We start from the raw sequence: 18,224 nt of genomic DNA, 5'->3' as shown, positions 1-18,224 counted from the left end.
AAAGTAAGAAATACTCTGGGGGGGAAAAGGTGGACCACAAACCTTTGCAGAAGAAGCATCAGTGTTGTTAGCATGCAAACACAGCAGCACAGTAGTAACCTGGGTACGATCAGTGTGCACATTTCCTGTTTACAGGAAACATTAAGAAGAAAAAAAACAACAACACAGTCATTCAGACACCCCAGTTTCTGGTCATACGTGGATCGGGTTTCTGATCTTCACAGAAACCTGGACCCGCTGACACCAAAGAATCTACAGGTTTAACAAACACACGAAGGAAAACTAATGTACAAAATTAGTAAGAAGACGGCCAGACAAGGTTTGCTGCACCAAACCAAAGCAACAACTTTATTTTCTCTCTCACCAAGAATATGATTATTAATAATCGTTAAGGACAGACAACTTCTAAAATGCACAGTGCTTCACAAAAGGCCAAAAATGCAAAAAAAACACACACACACACACACACACACACTAAACAAACGATGACTGAGCGCAATAATTACAAATGTTATAAAAAGACGTGTGTCAGCATGACGGCAGAAGATTAGCACGGCATAGCAGCAGGTAAATGAAAGTGCAGCACAGCGCAAGCCTCGGTCTCAAAGGAACGCTGAATATTAAGATTAAAGATAAACTATTACTTTACAGGCTTACAGAAAATGAGGGCGTGTTGTTACACTCAACCCCGCCGTCTGCTTATCCACTTACTTTAATCAGAGTTTCTACGACTGTTTGCAGATAATTAAGCTTCGCTTTAAATGTTGCCGAAACGAGAACTTACCTTTCATTAAAAAATAAAAACATCTAGGTTGCTTGAAGAGAGCAGATCACAGCTAGGCACATTTAGATTAGTCCACTGAGTTTAGTTTGAGTTTTTCCCTTTTTCCCAACCCCACTGCTGCAGCTGGAGACCCATAAAAATACATAAAAATTAAATAAAAATAGATGTTTACGTCAGCAACACCTGGCTACATGTATGAAGAGCCCAAACTGTCACAATCTAGAGAGGAAATGCAGAAATATGGGGCAATATAATTAATAATAAACATCACAGTTTCTGTTTGTATATTTAAAAAATAATAATAATAATAATAATAAAGCTCTCAAAGTTGAATTTCTTCCCTTTGTTAACGCAGACCCACTTTTTTCCTCATGGACCAAACCATTGCTGATCTTTTTGTACTAGAGGGCTTTGGTGACTTGAAGGCAATATTGCGGTAGTTAAGCTCTCAAGATAAACCATGGATTTCATTTATATAAAACATTTTATGAAGACTTTAAAAATGGACGCTTTTCCCATTTAGTGTGATGCTTTTCCCCATTTGGACCGACGTCTGTGTAATAAGTCTGTCAACACGGTTCAGAGATGGAGGACACGTCGTCTCAGACAGCGTTACCTGACTCAAGAAATGTGTCTTTTTTTAAAAAGTAGACAATATTACTCAAATAAACAGAACTCTTGCTGAAACTAAGAGAAGAGGAAGAGAATAAAACTGATGCATTGATGCACGAGCATACAATGCGTGTAAAGGTAATTTGCTGTAGCACTTTCAGATTTTTTGTGAATGTAAATACAATTGATTCATATTATTGTTCGTTTTTGCTAGAGGAACATCATCTTCCAAGCAGGAATGCATCCATCTGGGTTTTCCAGGCCAATATACATTTTTGATTTCCATTCTGATGTAGTCTGAATTAGGATTTGGATCAACTCCGTTTTTTTAAGGCCTACATAACTTAACAAGAGTGGGGAGGGTGGGGGGGATTAAATGTGCTACAGGTTTTTGGCAAGTAATAGTACCTTTGAATTCTAATCTTTGTCGTATTTTTATTACAACCCAACAAAATGTCAAAATAAAGGTCTTTACTGGATCCAGGTTTGACCAAAAATGGTTGTATTTAAGTTTCTAGATGCAATAAATGATTAGGAGGTAAAACAGAGCAGACTTTTCGGTGTTTGACCTGCTGATCACAGATTAGAGCCGATCTGGATGATCAATCGGAATCAAGTTTAATCGCCAAGTAGGTTTACACTTACAAGGAATTTGACTTGGTATTGGTGGTGCAGACAAAAAATAGGAATATAGTGAAATAAGAAGTAAAAGGATATATATACACTCTGTCAGGGTGGGGACTATGATGTTATATCATGAAGGATTTAAACTGCATATGCTCTAATTGATTGACTAAGGGAGAAATTTTGAGAAAACCCAACAGCATTAATATTAGAATATATGTTCCTTATTATTGTTGCATTTAAGTGCATGAATTGTGTTGTATTTACTCTTTGTTTTTGGCGTCTTTATGGCTCCACGTTTATACTAATCTCATCGTTGTACTCCCAGATTGGCACAGATCCAAACAGAACAAGCAGACGCTGAACAAAAAAACGACACGTACGCCGTCCGGCCCAGCAGCTAAACGCCAAAGCAGGCGGTCACCTGGTGGACATCAGAGCAACCATGTGGCTGACTGCCCCACCAGACAGTCGATATCCTCCCTCTTCATGTCCTGCTGTCCCTCTGTGTCCTCTCGCTCCATCTTCTCCTCCTCATGCCCTCTGCAGTATTATCAGCTAATGTATTCCCCCCCCCACTCCTGCACTGCAGCCACTGTGGCACAATTACCACAGCTGCTGTACTAATGGCTATTGATGCAGCCCAGTCCCCCCCCCCCCACCCACACACACACACACACACACACACACACTAACATTCATAAAAAATTCATGACAGCAGCTCAATGGGAAGGTGCAGGGGGGATTCTGGCCAGCCTTAGAAAGAACAACAAATGTCATCCAGCAAAGGAGGGAAGAGGCACATGTTGCAGGTTTTAAAAAAAACACACAAAAAAAACGCCAGCAGATGCAGATAAATAAACGTTTCACTAAAAAAACGGCCGACGAAAATTACTGTCCGCACTATTAAAACCTGGGAGGTGAAATAAAAGGAAACCATGTGTGTTTCAGAGTCTTTGTTGTACGTAATTCCCTCTTAGCATAGGATTCCTCCCAGCCATCCTACCTGAGCTGAGAGAGCTTTAAAGCGCTAAGTCTGCTAGCTGAGACTGAACCGGGGATCAACAGAGACATGGGGGGGGGGGGGGGGGTGGGGGGGTAGGAACAAGTTTGTCCAAATGATGGAAAGGAAAGACAGATTATAAGTGGGACAAATAAAAAGGGACAGGAGGGAATCGAAGGGGCAAAGACCAAGCAGGCACCACAACTTTAAAAAGGTCATAATATTAGCAAATACTATCAAAACAGTCACAGTAAGATATTTTTTATATGTCTTGATTAGCCACAAGTTTAAAATACGCCAAATAAAAAAGGAGGTTGAGGGGTCTTAGATCTTAAATCAAAACTAGTTGTCACAGATTTGGTGCCTTTATCTCAGAATTACACCGGCTGCTGCTGTATGTGCAGTTTAGTGTATGTTAACCAGAAACTCAAAGACCATGTAGGTTACAGTCAGATACAGCAGGAGACTGCGGTACATGTTAAGGTATCGGCCTTGTTAGTGACTCATTGATTGATCGTAGGTGCGAGAGGAGGAGCATCAGCACTTGCCACAGACGGATGAAAGGTGCCAGGAAGAAGATTCCCTTGAAAGGCTTTGCAGCTCGTGTTTTCTCTAAAACCCATTCCTCCAGGCCGTTCGCTTCCTCATTCAGCATTTGAAGTTGAGCACAAACAGGGTTGTGACAAAGCGAAACAGATAGTGGGAAAGAAAAACTAAACAGTTTAGAGAGGCACGGAGGAAACAAAAATATCAGCTTTGGAAAATATTTAGGTTAGTCTGAACAGGAAACGAAGCTCTCTACACCGAACTAATGACCAGTAATAGTGAGACTCTGGAAATCATAGACTTTTCTTTGACCAGGAGGTTTTAAAGGTTTCCAGTGACACAGCAGGACTGGAGAGTAAGACGTGTAAATACAGTATACCCAATAGTCATAATACCTCACCTATGGCAAGCCATCTCTGTATTAATTCTATATGTCGCATAGTGGACGTCATTTGCACCAATGAGTTTGAGAAGAAGTATCCTGGTGCTGGCGCCACTCACAAGGCCCCTAAATTCTGTCTTAACCAGGCCTTTTCCTGTGTTTAAAGTCTTTATTTTCATGTCCTAAAGCCTAAACCTACCCTCGACAATAACTCCAACTTTAACCCCATCTCTGACCATTTACCCTAACCCTAAAGAAAGAGAATAGATTGAAAATTCTAATTAAATATTGTTTATTAGTCAACAAAGGTGAACTTTGATAGGTTCTTCTCGGTGCTGACCGAAAGTAATCTTGTTCCCAAACTGGAAAGCTTTACAGACTAATTCAAGTAATTAATTACTTGAATTTTTAGATGACCCATTGACTCAAAACTACCAACATCTATTTTAATAAAGAAGTGTCAATACCAAAATAGATTGTATAATGCAGTTAAACACTATAATAGCATTAACAGCATATTGTTCCTTGTTTCTTTTGCTTCGGTAAGGGGATCAACTTCATACAGCCAGCCAACATTAATGTAATTCGTTTTAAAACTAGTTTTGAATTAGTGACTTACTCTGAACCATCAATTAAACTGTCACAATTAAAACGAGTAAAAACAAAAAGCTGCAAATGGGGTGACGATTGGTTCAGACCAATTATGCAGACCCACCAAGAACGCTGTTACACACGCATCGCAGAATTGGGAAAACATAAAAGCGTAATTATTCTGAATCTGCTTTAGACTAGATACTACATTTTGTCAATTCTGAACATGCTTTGACAAACTGATTATTGGGAAACTCGCAGGAAGGTGGATATGGTTCTCTCTAGTGAAACACCATTTCCTCAGTGTGATGGAATCGCTATTCTCACAATATTTGACTTTTTAAGTCAAATTTGGTTTCATTTTGAATAATTTAACCACTCATGCTCCCACACACAAACACAGACAGTCTCTTCACTTTCTGGTTTGACGTAACCAGACAGGAATTAGAAATAAAGGTCATGTGACCACCGCCAACGCTCAAATCACTTCAGGAAGTCTTTTTAGCTTTGAAACGTTTCCTACCTGGAGATTTTTCTGCATCCTGATGTTTGAAGAAACAAGACCAAGTAAAAGATTTCCGGGGAGATTATTGCGGCTGAGGTCAGTTTCTTAATAAACTAGGAACACGACTCCAACACTCAATCAATACAAGTGAACAGAGAACCACCATCCATCCATTTACGACATCTACTCAGCAGTACAAGGTGAGAGGAAGTCAGAGTACCCAGAGAGAACCCAGACACACAAGACGGAGAACATGCAAACCCAGTGTAGAAAGACCTCTGGACGGGATTCGAACCCGGAACCTTCTTGTTGTTGTCATGTAACAGCGCTACCAACTGCCTCACCAACTGAGATTTCAGACATTTTCTTGGTTGCTTTGTTGACTCTAAACCAGATAAGGCTCCAGAAAAGTAATTAAATCCAGATAAATCCAGTTTCTATGCATTTTATACATAAAATATATACATGTATAAAATATTGATATCATGGCAATTTATATACAGTAAAGTGGCTGCTTTAAACAAGCAGAACTATTTCCTGTTTATCATGTGACAACTACAGATTTGATTCAATTTCATTCAAGATTAATAGACTAACATAACATCATGAAGTGGAGGGAAAAAAAATGGTTTTCTCGTCTTTTTCCGACACCATTTTTTTTAATTTAAGGCTTCACATCACCCAGGGGACACCATCCGTATAGTCACTCATGGTGCCGGCAACGTCATGCTGTGGGGATGCCTTTTCTACAGCAGAAACAAGGAAAACGGTCAGAGTTGTTGGGAATATGGACGGAGGGTAATACAGGACAATCCTGGAGAAAAGATTTTTCTCCAGGATTGTCAGATTTTTGCAGAGGCGGAGCTTTATCTTCGAGTATTGAGCCCAATAGACAGCAATAGCTACAGTAAAACGGCCTAGTCAAAGCCCAGATCTGCAGAATACTGAGAATGTGAGGCAAGAATTGAAAACTGATTTTCACATGTGCTCTCCATCGGAACTGAAGCCATTTTACCAAATAAATTGCAAACAATTTCAGTTTCTCAATGCGCAAAAGTGGTAAAATCCTTTCACTTCACAACTACGCACCACTTTTAGGTCTGCCTCGTAAAAAAAATCCCAAGAAACTACATTAAAGCGTAAAGTTGCAAGATGACAAATCGGGAATGTGCTCAAACGACGTGAACACTCCTGCAAAAAGCGGCGTACATCTTTCAGTTTTACGAGGTCAAAGTTTTTTCACTTGCTGGAGCGAGGAAACTTCTCACCCCCTTCACTCAGGGGGGGTCTGCAGTGAGAATGTGTGCCGCTGTCAAACATGCGAACAAGCGTGGGAGGAAGGGAATGTGGTCGCAGCCGCCCCAAATCAAAAACATCCAAAGCGTGTGTGTGTGTGCACGGGTTGTGGAAGAAAAAGGAGAAGCAGAAAGCAGAATGTCATGCACACAAGTGTGAAAGACACGGTGAACACAAGGCAACACAGGGGGGGGGGGGGGGGGGGGGCAGGCGAACGGGCGCGTTATGAGTCAAAGACAACACGCGTCTGACGTCACGCGAGCGCGTCGACGTCACATGCCGTGTGCGTGCATGCTGATGAGTGTCAGCTTCGCCCTAACTGGGAGGGGGGGGGGGGTTAAATATAGCAAGTGGGCAACGGTCCCAGCTGACTTCAACAATGCCGTCGCTGCCCAAGAAGGCCGTCCACGCCACATTAGCGCCGCGCTAACGCTGAAACCAGAGAGGCGTTGAACAGAGGAAGGGCGGGAAGAGGGAAGGCCTTCGTTTCATGAACACTCAGCCACCCACACGCTGGCCTCTGCCAAGAGTTGAGTAGGACAACAGTGTGTGTGTGTGTGTGTGTGTGTGTGTGTGTGTGTGTGTGTGTGTGTGTGTGTGTGTGTGTGTGTGTGTGTGTGAGTGAGAGAGAGAGACATTCCTCCGTGAAGTGGTGGAAGCCAGAGAACGAACAGAGCAGAAGACGGACCGTCCTGGGCTTAGCGAGCTTCAGGGGAACTAACGAGCTCCTCGCTGTGCACGCCGGCCCCACAGCTGTAAACGTCTCGTGGATTAGATAATCAGATCTGACTGGATGTTTTGTCAGAATAAAAAAAAAAAACAATAACGGGCAGCTTACGGTTCTGCTTTGTAGCTACACGGTGGGCCGTGGTGTTGGAGACACGTGCCACTAACTGAAAGGTCACGGGTTGGATCCTGGCAACAGGCGAGGTTTCAGTATTAAAAGAAATAAAAAATAACCATGGTCTCTGGTAGAGTTTTAATGTTGGTTCAGTGTCCAGAAACAGGCCTTCCCTTCCTGTTGGAGCGTCAGATACTGCTGAGATATTTAAATCTGAGAATAATGAGTAATGTGAATATTTTTCAACGTTATATAAACTTGCACAAAAGATAGAAACAAAAACTAGAGTTTTAGACTCTAAAAAGGGGGAAGTTTGCAGGCCTGACAACAGCGTCCCAACTCTCAAGCATGGAGGTGGAAGCATAATGTGGCTTCTGCAGCATAAAGGTTTAGCTGCAGAAGCGGCTGGTGGCCTTCACAAAGAAGCCAATTTTACGAAGAAAGAACATCATGTGTTAATACTAAAATTAAAATATAAAAGAAAAAAGAAAGAAAAATCAGATTAGGACTACGTTCACAATTCCGATTTCTTGCTGAAATCAGAATTTTTTAGGTGGCCGTTCTTACTAGTATTAAATGCGACCGCCATCAGACTTCTGTCTGAACGGTCAGAGACCGCAAAGCGACCCACATGCACAGATAACAGAAAGAGACGTCACATAGCAGCGCACTGTAATGGTGAATATAATGGTTTCTGCAAGGGTTAAATAAAGTTGTTAAAAAACAATCCCTTGAGAAAACGTGTATCCCGGCCGGCATCTCTCCTTGCTATTATCAGAAAGCTGCTAAGCAACGGTAGCTGACAATATTAAGACCACATGATACTGAGACGAAACAAGGTAAGAAGAAGGCAGCTATTATTGGTCTTCTATGGAGCGCTAGCTGCTACTGCTGTGGAGTGACACACAAGAGAGTGACATAAAATATGGATAAAATGCAACATGACCATTCAGACTGAGGACACTTTGGAAAATATCTGATACACATCTGAATTAGTACCACATATGGAAGTGGCCCAAATCGGATTTTTTGGGTTGAAAAGATCAGAATTGGACTGTTCACACGGCCGTGAAAACGACATATGGACAAAAAGTTTGGATTGGGGTTGCATTTCCCTGCAGTGTGAATGTAGCCTACGTCAAAGTTGGGTGTAAATGGGACTTTTAATTAGACAACTAACTAAGCCTTCTGCTAAATTAGTTACAGAGTGACTTAAGAGCAGCCAAGTTGATATTTCCTGTGCCATATTCACAAAGATTCTCAGAGTCCTCTCAGAGAGCTCCTGTTTTAGCCTAAAGGTTCCTACCCAGGAGTCTTTGCTTCAGAGTGATTCAGATGCTGCTGAGAGCGACTCAAGAGTAAGGAGATGACAGATTTTTACCTTAATGAGGTGTGGTTGAACCTGTCGCTAGGTGTGACTGTCTTTCAAGAGCTGTGATTGGTTGATAACACACACACACAAAAAAAGTGCTTCTAGTATTCAAAGGAGAGAAATTAACAGATTAGACTGGATTAAGAAAAGTGTGACATCATTAAAATGGTCGAATGTACCTTATTTACATCTTTAACATTATTTTGATTTGCTTATTATCTTTACTCATCATACTGGTCATTTTACTACATCGATTTGATATTAACGTGCTCTCTCCTGTCAGCATTTTACTGTGATTGCCTGCTTGTATAAAGCGGTTGGATTTGGCAAAACGACCGACATAAAATGGAGGGAAAAAAAAGGTGGAGAAAACTCAGGAACAGCGCCTCGGTCCATGCAGCTCTAGGAGGAGAACAGAGTATGGTTGAAAGGTAAATTGGTCCCCAGATCACGGCGCAAATACACAAACTTTAAAGCACCAGACCAGTGTGTCTTTTTCTCTGTGCATCTTGGTGCTTTTACACACCAGCCTGGAAAGTGAGACGTGCCCCGTGCAGCAATCAGAAGCCAGAGAGGAGATGGCATCACACAAGCAAACTTCATTTGACCATTAAGGCTACTGGCATCATCGTGTACAAGACAGAAAATACTTTCTCACCTTTTATCGTGCCTAGAGTGTGTATTTATGTATTTATCTGCAACTTTTTCCATTTCTTCTAAAGTGTTTTTATTATATAAAAAATCCTCTGTACTATATTCTTTGTACATTTCTCTAATTTGTATTCATGATTATTCAATATTTTTTTCTATTATTTATTTATCCTCAATAGAATTGTGTTACTAGAGCACATCTTTAACCTGTCTGGCTGCTGAAACTAATTCCCCCCTTTAGGGATGATAAAGTTTATCTAATCTACATATTAATTGTATTGTTCCTCCACTGTTTAGGTGGTGGATCAGCCAATCAGTTTTCTCTGTTTTCACTATCTTCCCAGCTTCAGACTCTCTTAGGCTCGCTAAAAGTCCTCCTCACTTCTAAATTTTTTTCACTTTAGGAGCTCTCTTAAGGCCTAGTGTGCTTTGTGAATAACTTCTCTTACTGTGGTAAAATTCTAAGAAAAATCTTAGAATTGAGTAAATTCTAAGCCTTTTCCTACAATAAAGTCACTAAGAGCTACTTTAACTTTAGGATTCTTTGTGAATATGGGCACTGACTTCACTTCTATATAAACATGTGGCAAAGCTGGAAAAGTGAGTTCAAGCAGGACGGCTTGCTACCCTGACTCACGGGGAGTGGAGGATTAACGCACAAGTAGAGGTGGACAACAATTCAATATATGTTGCGATATAATCTTTACCAATAAAAGGTGATATGACATTTCCAATATTTCAATATACATTACAGTCTATGATTAGATGATTTGTCAGTGACTGACGTTCTGGGTTTTATGACATTTTATTTTTCTAAAGCAAATATTTCTAAAATGTTTTAATCGGAGGAGTTTTATAAACTTGGCAAAAATAATTGTCATAAGTTTGTACGGGCATCTGTTGTGCGCATTCTTTGCAGTCTGAGGCTTATTTTGTTTATATCGATATCGTAATTATATCGTATCGACCGAAATTAAGAATTATATTGCATTACAAGTTTGACCATATCGTCCAGCCCTACACACAGAGAAACATAAATTCAGACAGCCTTTAGCCGGATATAGCTGACAAATAATCCTTCATTCATCTTATGAATTCCACTTATGAGTGGTTCAGTCTCCTCATAGGAGACAGAGCAAAAATGTTATCAACACATGTGGCTGATGGTGAAACTATATAAAAAAAAAAAAAAAAAAAAAAAAAAAAGTAAAAATGGGTGGCAACACATCTCATCTCCCACTTATTATTTAGGGACTAATGAAAACTATCTTTTTTTATGGGCAGTATTAATATGGTGGGCTTTATTAAAAGCTATTTTTCAGTGTCTCTTAAATCACAGACTTTAATTTTAAAAGTTGTATTTTTTGTGCCAAGCGATTAAATTACCTCTTCAGGGAAAACCTGATCTGCAGCCAGAGGTAGCATAGAGGAGTCTCTTCTTGGCATTTTATCACCAATATGTTTTGTAAAACATTGGATAAATTCTCAGCCTTCTTATGTGACTTAAGAGGAATTACTGATCAAGCCATCCCAGTAGGTAAGCACTGAAAACGAACCCAAAATGTTGATAGACCCACTCACTCCTGCCATCATACTCTTGATTGTACGTTAAATAATGGCATACTTTAAAACTATTTTAATTCAATGCCGTCTGGTTTTAGACGCTTAAGAAGTTGCTGTCCTGATTTAAAAGTTACCATTAATCCTGGAAAGAAAAAAAAATCATCTGTTGCTGATGAAAGAACTTTACAACACTAGAGCATAATTATTGTAATTATTTATCACTGTTACAATGAGTCAAGGCTGCTGAGCCATGTATTCCCTTTGAAATCTCAGTAGTGGTGACTTTATACCACTTAGTATAAATAAAATTGTTTCCATCTATACCATGACACGACTGCTAGCACTGTTGAATTGCAGTAAGAAGGTCCTAGCCTTGAATCCTGTCTGCATACACTTTGCATGCTCTCCCTACGTCTATGTGTTCTTCACTGGGTACTCCCATCTCCTTCCCCAGTCAAAAAACCCTGACTATATCTTGACCTTAGGGGTGAATGCCTGGAACATAGTTGTTTGTGCTGTGTATTTGTCTACATTTCCCTGTGATGCAGTGCGGCTCTCAACCTCCGACCCCAGGAGATAGACTGTATTAGTCTCTTCTTAAATATATACCCATTAGAGCTCAGTTGATCATACTTTTTTTAAACAGGGTTTAAACTTAATCAATGGTTTTGAATGTAAAAAAACACATGTCCTCACATTCACTGCTGAGAGCAACAAACATCAATTATCTTCCGTACACTGCAAAAAGGGAACTAAAAGTAAGTAAAATTGTCTTATAAAAGGAAATGTATTTTTCCTTGATTTAAACAGCTAAATAAGACTATTTGCCAATGTGATGAGTATTTTTACCCCTAAAATAAGATAATTTCACATCCTGCACTTAAAATAAGCGGATGGAGATGAATCGTTCTTATTATAAGTGAAAAAAAAATCTTATTCCATTGGCAAATAGTCTTATTTACCTGCTCAAATCAAGGAAAAATACCAACGTTTCAAGAACATTTTACTTACTTTGAGTTCCCTTTTTGCAGTGTAACAACCAGTCTGTGAATCACTTTCTGGTTTTTAGTTAAGACTTCAATGGTGGTTCCCAAAAAAGACGCTTCACAATATCTTGGTACATGTTCCTAACCCATACTGTGCACAGCAGACACCTGCAGATGTCTAGCACAACAATAGTGAGGGGGGGGGGGTGTGTGTGTGCTTAGATTCTGCTAATTTAAACCAGAAGAAACATTACCATTGCTCAATAAGATGTACCTAAACGACCAGCAATCATGCATGATATCAGCTTTTTGTTCTTGACAGCTCTACAGTGTACACCAGATTTGACAAAACCAGCTGATATAACGTCAACCATACAAGTTATTTTTCGTCGCTTTGCCCTGCCTGATATAGCAAATCAAAGCCTCTGTTTTGTTGACGTTGAACACAAACATGATAAGATTAGGACACCTAAGTTGCCTTACTTTTTGAAACTTGCTGACATCAGCTCTGTGTTTTAGGAAGTCTTCAATCTCCTATAACAGTACAGTTCTGGTAAGAAGCTTAAATACATTCATCACGGTCATGAATGTCATCATTTGGGGATTTTCAATTCTCTCCCTGCCCCGTGGTGGAATGGTGACTCCACACACCGTTGTAGTTATTAAAAACAGGAGGTGGGTTCGGATATGTTCTGGGTCGTCTCAATCCCAACCAGAGTCAAACTCATACAGGCTTAAATATGTGCGTACAGCCCCAAAAATGTTTGAATAAATGCCCCCTAGCTGGCTGCACCAAGAACACAAGTTTTTTCCAGGCATCAACAAGTTTCTTGTTTAATTTAGGTTAAGATATTTGAACACTTTTATTAAGGCTATAGTTGGTAATCCTGTTCAGAAACACTTTGTTATACTGGGTGAAATGGTCCTTCCATCCTGACAGTAGTCAATACAATATGTGTTTAGAAAAAAAGAGGCTATAAAATTAGATATCTGTAAAAACCCTGACCAATCCCTGCGGTTTGGTCCAAATGGCAGTGATTGGTCCTGCTCTCATCCTCCTCTGTGCCTCAAGTTCTGGGGGAATAACTTTATCTATTGGTTGTCCCACATGCCAATCATTCTGACACGCTCACGTAACTTTGTTAGTTTCTGCTTGCTGCGCATGCACACTTCTAGTGTTTATGTATCCAGTTAGCTTAGCGGTTAGCTTCAGTGTTAGCCGTTCATTGTAGCTCTGCTGCTCTCACCGTATACTTTGAACATGGCTGAGAGTCACAAGAAGCAAACTGTCTTACAAGTTTATGAGAAGAGGAAGGCCCCAGAAGAAAGAAATAAGACCAGAGTGAATTTGGGAGCGATTCCCCTGAGGAACAGAAGAGCAGGTAAGATGGTCTTGCACAGCTATTAAAAAAATAAAGGACTTGGGAAAACTTCCGGAAGAAAAAAAAAAAAAAAAAAAAACTATTAACCGAATTGGTAAAGTTCACTGTAAGTGGACCTGACTTTTAAACATACTCCTAGAAAGGTCCAATAGGGTTAGGGTAATTGAAATCTTAAATGTGAATCTGCTTTATTCATTCTGAAACAAGTGTTAAACGTGTATTTGAGCTCATTGTGCTGTTAGATCACCCAAGTTTCAACCACCCGACTCAAACCAAACGCCCTCAGAGGGACGGGAAACGGTTTCTATGTCCAAGAACAACCCAGAAAGCAGCAAAGCCCATCATGAACTAGAAACCGTCCACAGTGAGAGCCGTTTCACTGCGCACAAAGAGGGTAAATAGTAAATATGGTAAAATGGACTGAACTTATATAGCGCTTTTCCAGTCATGCTAACCACCCAAAGCGCTGTACACTATAGCCACATTCACCAAATAGCTCTCACTAACGCACACACATTCATACACCGAGAAGCAGCTCGGTAGGCAACTTGGGGTTAAGTGCCTGGCCAAGGGGCACATCGACATGTGGCAAGGGGAAGCTGGAATCGAACCCACAACCTTCCGATTGCCAGACGACCACTCAACCCATCAAGCATCCTTCTCCACAATTGACATCTTCAAGTTCAACTCTCATCTGCATCTCTACCATATAGTCTTAAGCCAACAACGGGACTCAAAGCCATCTGGTTACAATGTCTGGAGGAGTCAAGATGAAATACTGGACCACCTGTTGATGGTGTTGGTGGTAGGATGATGCTGGGGGTCTGTGCTGGAGCACAAACAGGAAGTACTTATGCAGATGGATGACCACGAAAAATTTTATTAACAATCACCTCAAATTAACAGCTAGATGGTTGAAACCTGGACACGACTGAGTCAACAAACGGACTACGATCCAAAGCCCGGTTTTAGGATGATGAACTTGTGGACTGGGCATAGAAAAGAGAAAACCTACAAGTTTAAATAAGCTGTACCCTTTCTGCCAGAGGCTTGCCGTTACAAAAACCCTTATGGTCCAGGAGCAACTTACTAAGAGACAATAAACTAAATATTGGTGTGCAAGTGTTCATTTGAGCTAGTATGTATAACCACTACTCTAGTCTGGTTACAGCGACGTACAAGTCGACTTCTCATTACTCGGAGCAAAGTGTGGAGTCGATTCTCCAGACGTAGAGGCAGCGGCTTCCTCTGAGCTCCACACCTGAGAGGAATATCTTTGGGAACATTCCCTCACAGGTTCCTCTCACCTGTAGGCTGACGCCGGCTGCTCCACGGCTCAAAGACGAGGTGGGAGGAGACGGAGGGGGTTCCCATACGTCTTCTCCAGCCTCGCTAATTCTTAGTCCATAAAAAACACAAACTTTCCATAATTACAGGCTTGCCCTCTGCGTGGGTGTGTCTGAGAACCGTCAGACCCTGGCTCATTGTAACCGGGATGCACACATAGCGAAGCAACAAGCTCTGAGAGGGCGGCGGACCCATCTTTGTGCCTTTTTCCTTTCTGACGACCACGCGCTGCAGCCGTCCCACCGAGGAAACCGTACGCGTTTCACAGTCAAAAGAGCGGATTCGTGTAATTTTAGGCTCACGCTGTGCACTTCACTCATCTCCCAACCAAGTCTAGATCGTACCTACTGCTGCACTCATTAGGTGCAGTTGAAGCTGCATTCAAACGCCGCCGTCTTACAAGCTGCACGCTTCAAAAAAGGAAACCCGTCTGCAGCGCAGACCCTCCAGATTTCACCCTCCAGGGATATTTTTTTTTTTTTTGTGCACGCCTCTGTAGTGATATCAACAGCGCACTTGGCTTTCCTAGAACGCTCGCCTCTGAAGTGACTACATACAGCCATCTAGCTGCAGCTCTGTTCTTCAGAGGGGAAACCAGGGGGGGGATGTGGGAGAGGGATTGCAGACATCTCTCTCCTTTTCACCCCCACCCCGTTACAACCAGTGCCTACACACTGCCAAGAACTCACAATGTAGCATTAAAAGAAACAAAAAAAATAAAATAAAGGGGGGGGGGGTACCAACAAGGCAGCAGCACTGTGTGCCTCAGCTATTGACTGTTGTGTTTGCATACAAGCTGTCGCCATCAGAGAGCGGGGAAGGAGCAGGGAAGGGATGGAGCAAAGCGGACGGCGCTGTGTCTTTAAGCAGTAATCCCTCCATTCTCTGAGCGTTTGTTGCCGGCCATCTAATGGGCGGATCACTATAATGTCCACAAGGGCCGCTGGGGGGGATCCTGCACTATTAGGAAAAAGAAAAAAAGAAATAGACAAAATAAATCAAAGCCATGCTCTCAAGCTGGGACCGGTCTTGCCTGCACAGTTCTTAAATACCCCCACTGAGGCAGGGAGAGGAAATTAAAAGACTGCTCTGATTTAGCATTTCAAAAAAAAAAAAAAAAAAAAGAAAGAAAGAAGGCGAGGAGCTGGGCTCGTCGCAGCAACAAAAGGGATGACAATGTTGACATTCCCAACATGCATCCTTTGGTGTTTTCCTAAAAGAAAAGGGAAAGGGTGAGTGGGAGACAGGGAATGCTGCAAGGTTTAACATCTTTCGTGCAAACCCGCTACCGTCAAAAAAAAAATTAAAACACCGGCAGCCAGATGTGATCAGGTTAACATCTGGATCCACAGCTACACAGTGAGCCGGGAGGGACTGGGCCATCCTCCATAATATGCTGCCACTGCCCCCTACCAACAGGAAACCACCGTAGCGCTGTCAGCCTATTGGGTCCACGCTGGATTTACTTCCTGCAGACAACTAAAAAAGGGTCGAATACTTTCAAATAACCGCAAGTTTCTGCAGTAAAACGAACTAGTGAAATAAAAAAAATAATAATTAAAAAAAAAAAGTGAGAAAGAAGAGTTACTCGGTGGACGGATCTGATGGGGGGCTTTGAGCAAACAGGTGGCTGTGATTTAGGGAAAGAACGCCACAGAAAAAGAAATGTTAGAGCTGCTGCTGCTTCAGAGAGAGGAAGCTGTCGCGACCAGCGCCGCCGCTGAACTGTCTTACAGAACAACTTCCACCCCATAACAAACAAGAAAAGGAGAAGTTCTCATGCAAATCCTCCCCTCCTCCTCCTCCAACTCCAACTCAAACTCCAGACGCTGTTTTAACAAGTTTCTGAGCTGCTGGAGACGCGCACAAGAAGAGGACAAAAAAAAAAAAAACACACAACAGAAAAAGAGAAAGAAAACCGCTTTCCAAAAAACAAACAAAAAACTTCCAGACTCCCTGTGCACTGATCCTGATCAGCTGACATGAGGGCAGCATCCCGGCTCCCAACAGGAGCTGCTGCTGCTGTGAACTCTGGTGGATTTAAAGTTAAAAAGAAAAGTGCGCGTTTGGAGACCGTCAACAAGTGCGCGCCTGCCCGTGGAAAGCTCCGCCGCTCAGAGAGGCCGAGTTAAAGAGAGTGACCCTGGACTCCTTACCGCTATCAGCGTGCTGGTCCTCTGCTCCGCGGAGGACGCAGAGTCCGGGTCCTGCAGCTGCTGCTGCTGCTGCTGCTGCTTGCTCTGCGGCTGCTTGCTGCCTCCTCCTCCGCCTCCGCCGGCCGACTTCTTGGCCCTCTGCTCCAGGCTGCGCTGGTACAGGTTGACCGTCTCCCTGCGGTCCAGCTCCAGGTGCTCGGAGTGCGCCTGCTGGTACCTGGTCTCGCAGATGTTGTGGTGTCTCCGGCAGCCCTCTATCCGCTGCCGCAGCCTCTCCACCACCGTGCTGTGCTTAGGTATGCCCACGGCGCCGCCGGGCACCACGCTGCCGCTGGCCGCGTTCATGCTGCTGCTCATGTGGATGCCGCCGCCCGGTCCGACAGCGGGGGAGGCGAAGTCCCCCATCACCGCGCCGAGGGGCTGCTATTTTGGGGGAACTTTTCTCCCAGTCCGCCGCCACCTCCTCCTCCTCCTGGTCGTCTTCTACCACCTCCTCCTCCTCCTCCGGCCACCTCCACCTCTCGGTGTCCTCCCGGAGCGACAAGCGGCCGAGCACCGCGCCGCGTTTAAAGGGGCTGCGAGAGAGTAGCGAGTCTCCTGCGCGCTACACAAACATCAATAAAGCGCCGGTCCGGCTGGGAGCTTCGAGGAGCTCGTAGCGGGGTTAAAACAATGCGAGCAGGCGCCGCGGTGCCAACCAAAACAATAACACCAACTCCACGGGTGGAAGCGACAAAAGCGACGGCGCAAAAGGTTAGTCCCCGGTCATATGCTGGCGGAGCGGCGGCAGCGGCGGCGCTCCTGTCGCCGCTCTACGCCGTTGTCCTTGGAGAAAAAGTTTTGCTGCCTAAACCGAACAGGCTCCGGAGTTTCCAGGTGAACTTGCATCGCATAAGGTTTTTTTTTTTTTTTGGGGAGGGGGGGTTCGGAAGAAATCCCGGTTGGGCAGCGCGCCGCCGAGTTAAGCGAAAAAGAGCACAAGCGCCCTCGGTATAGTCCGTCCGTGAGGCAAAAACCGGAGTCAAGCGCAGGCGGCGCACAACGCGGATGTGAGAACCGGGGGCGGAAGTCTGTGAGTGAGTGGCTCCCGGCTGCCACCATCACAATAATCAGGTCCGCGTCTTCACCATGCCAGCGGAGTGATATCAGGACAGGAGTTGAGTAAAAACCAGCGAGCGGCAGTGAGGAGCCCCCGCTGACGGGGCACCCCGAAAACCCGGAGCAGATTATGGAGGAGGGGGGAGAGGGGGGGGGGGGGGGGGGGGGGTGAGGACCGGGCTGAGCTTCCGCCGACAACCAGTCCTGTTTATACCCGGACCGGAGAGCGCAGCGCACAGGCGAAGAGACATGCAGGCTGGAAGTGTTTAAACATTAGGTAGTTACTCCTAGGGCTGATACAATCCACCTAATTTATATAAATAAATTAATATATGAGGGGAAAAAAAATACATATTCATATTTTAGTCCATACTAGAAGATTTTGTCTGTATAAATAATGGAGATAATAATTATAACTAATGTTACACTTTAAAAGTGAATAAATTCAAACACAAGCACAATAAAACAGCCACCCCCTCCCCCAA

At 43.1% G+C, this 18,224-nt stretch overlaps 1 protein-coding gene across 2 annotated transcripts in view; it reads right to left on the bottom strand.

Annotated features, from left to right (window-relative positions):
• The window catches only part of maml3 (mastermind-like transcriptional coactivator 3), a 149,436-nt gene extending 131,630 nt beyond the window's left edge, over positions 1-17,806 (bottom strand). For both annotated transcript variants that reach the window (XM_012870218.3, XM_036137140.1), the window contains exon 1: positions 16,642-17,806. In XM_012870218.3, coding sequence (XP_012725672.2) covers positions 16,642-17,046 — 405 coding nt within the window. In that variant the 5' untranslated portion in view covers positions 17,047-17,806. The remainder of the gene's footprint in view (positions 1-16,641) is intronic.
• Between the last annotated feature and the right edge of the window lie 418 nt (positions 17,807-18,224).

Source organism: Fundulus heteroclitus, chromosome 5, assembly GCF_011125445.2.
Source record: "Fundulus heteroclitus isolate FHET01 chromosome 5, MU-UCD_Fhet_4.1, whole genome shotgun sequence".
Classification (NCBI taxonomy): domain Eukaryota; kingdom Metazoa; phylum Chordata; class Actinopteri; order Cyprinodontiformes; family Fundulidae; genus Fundulus; species Fundulus heteroclitus.
This window is presented reverse-complemented; position numbering and strand designations above follow the sequence as displayed.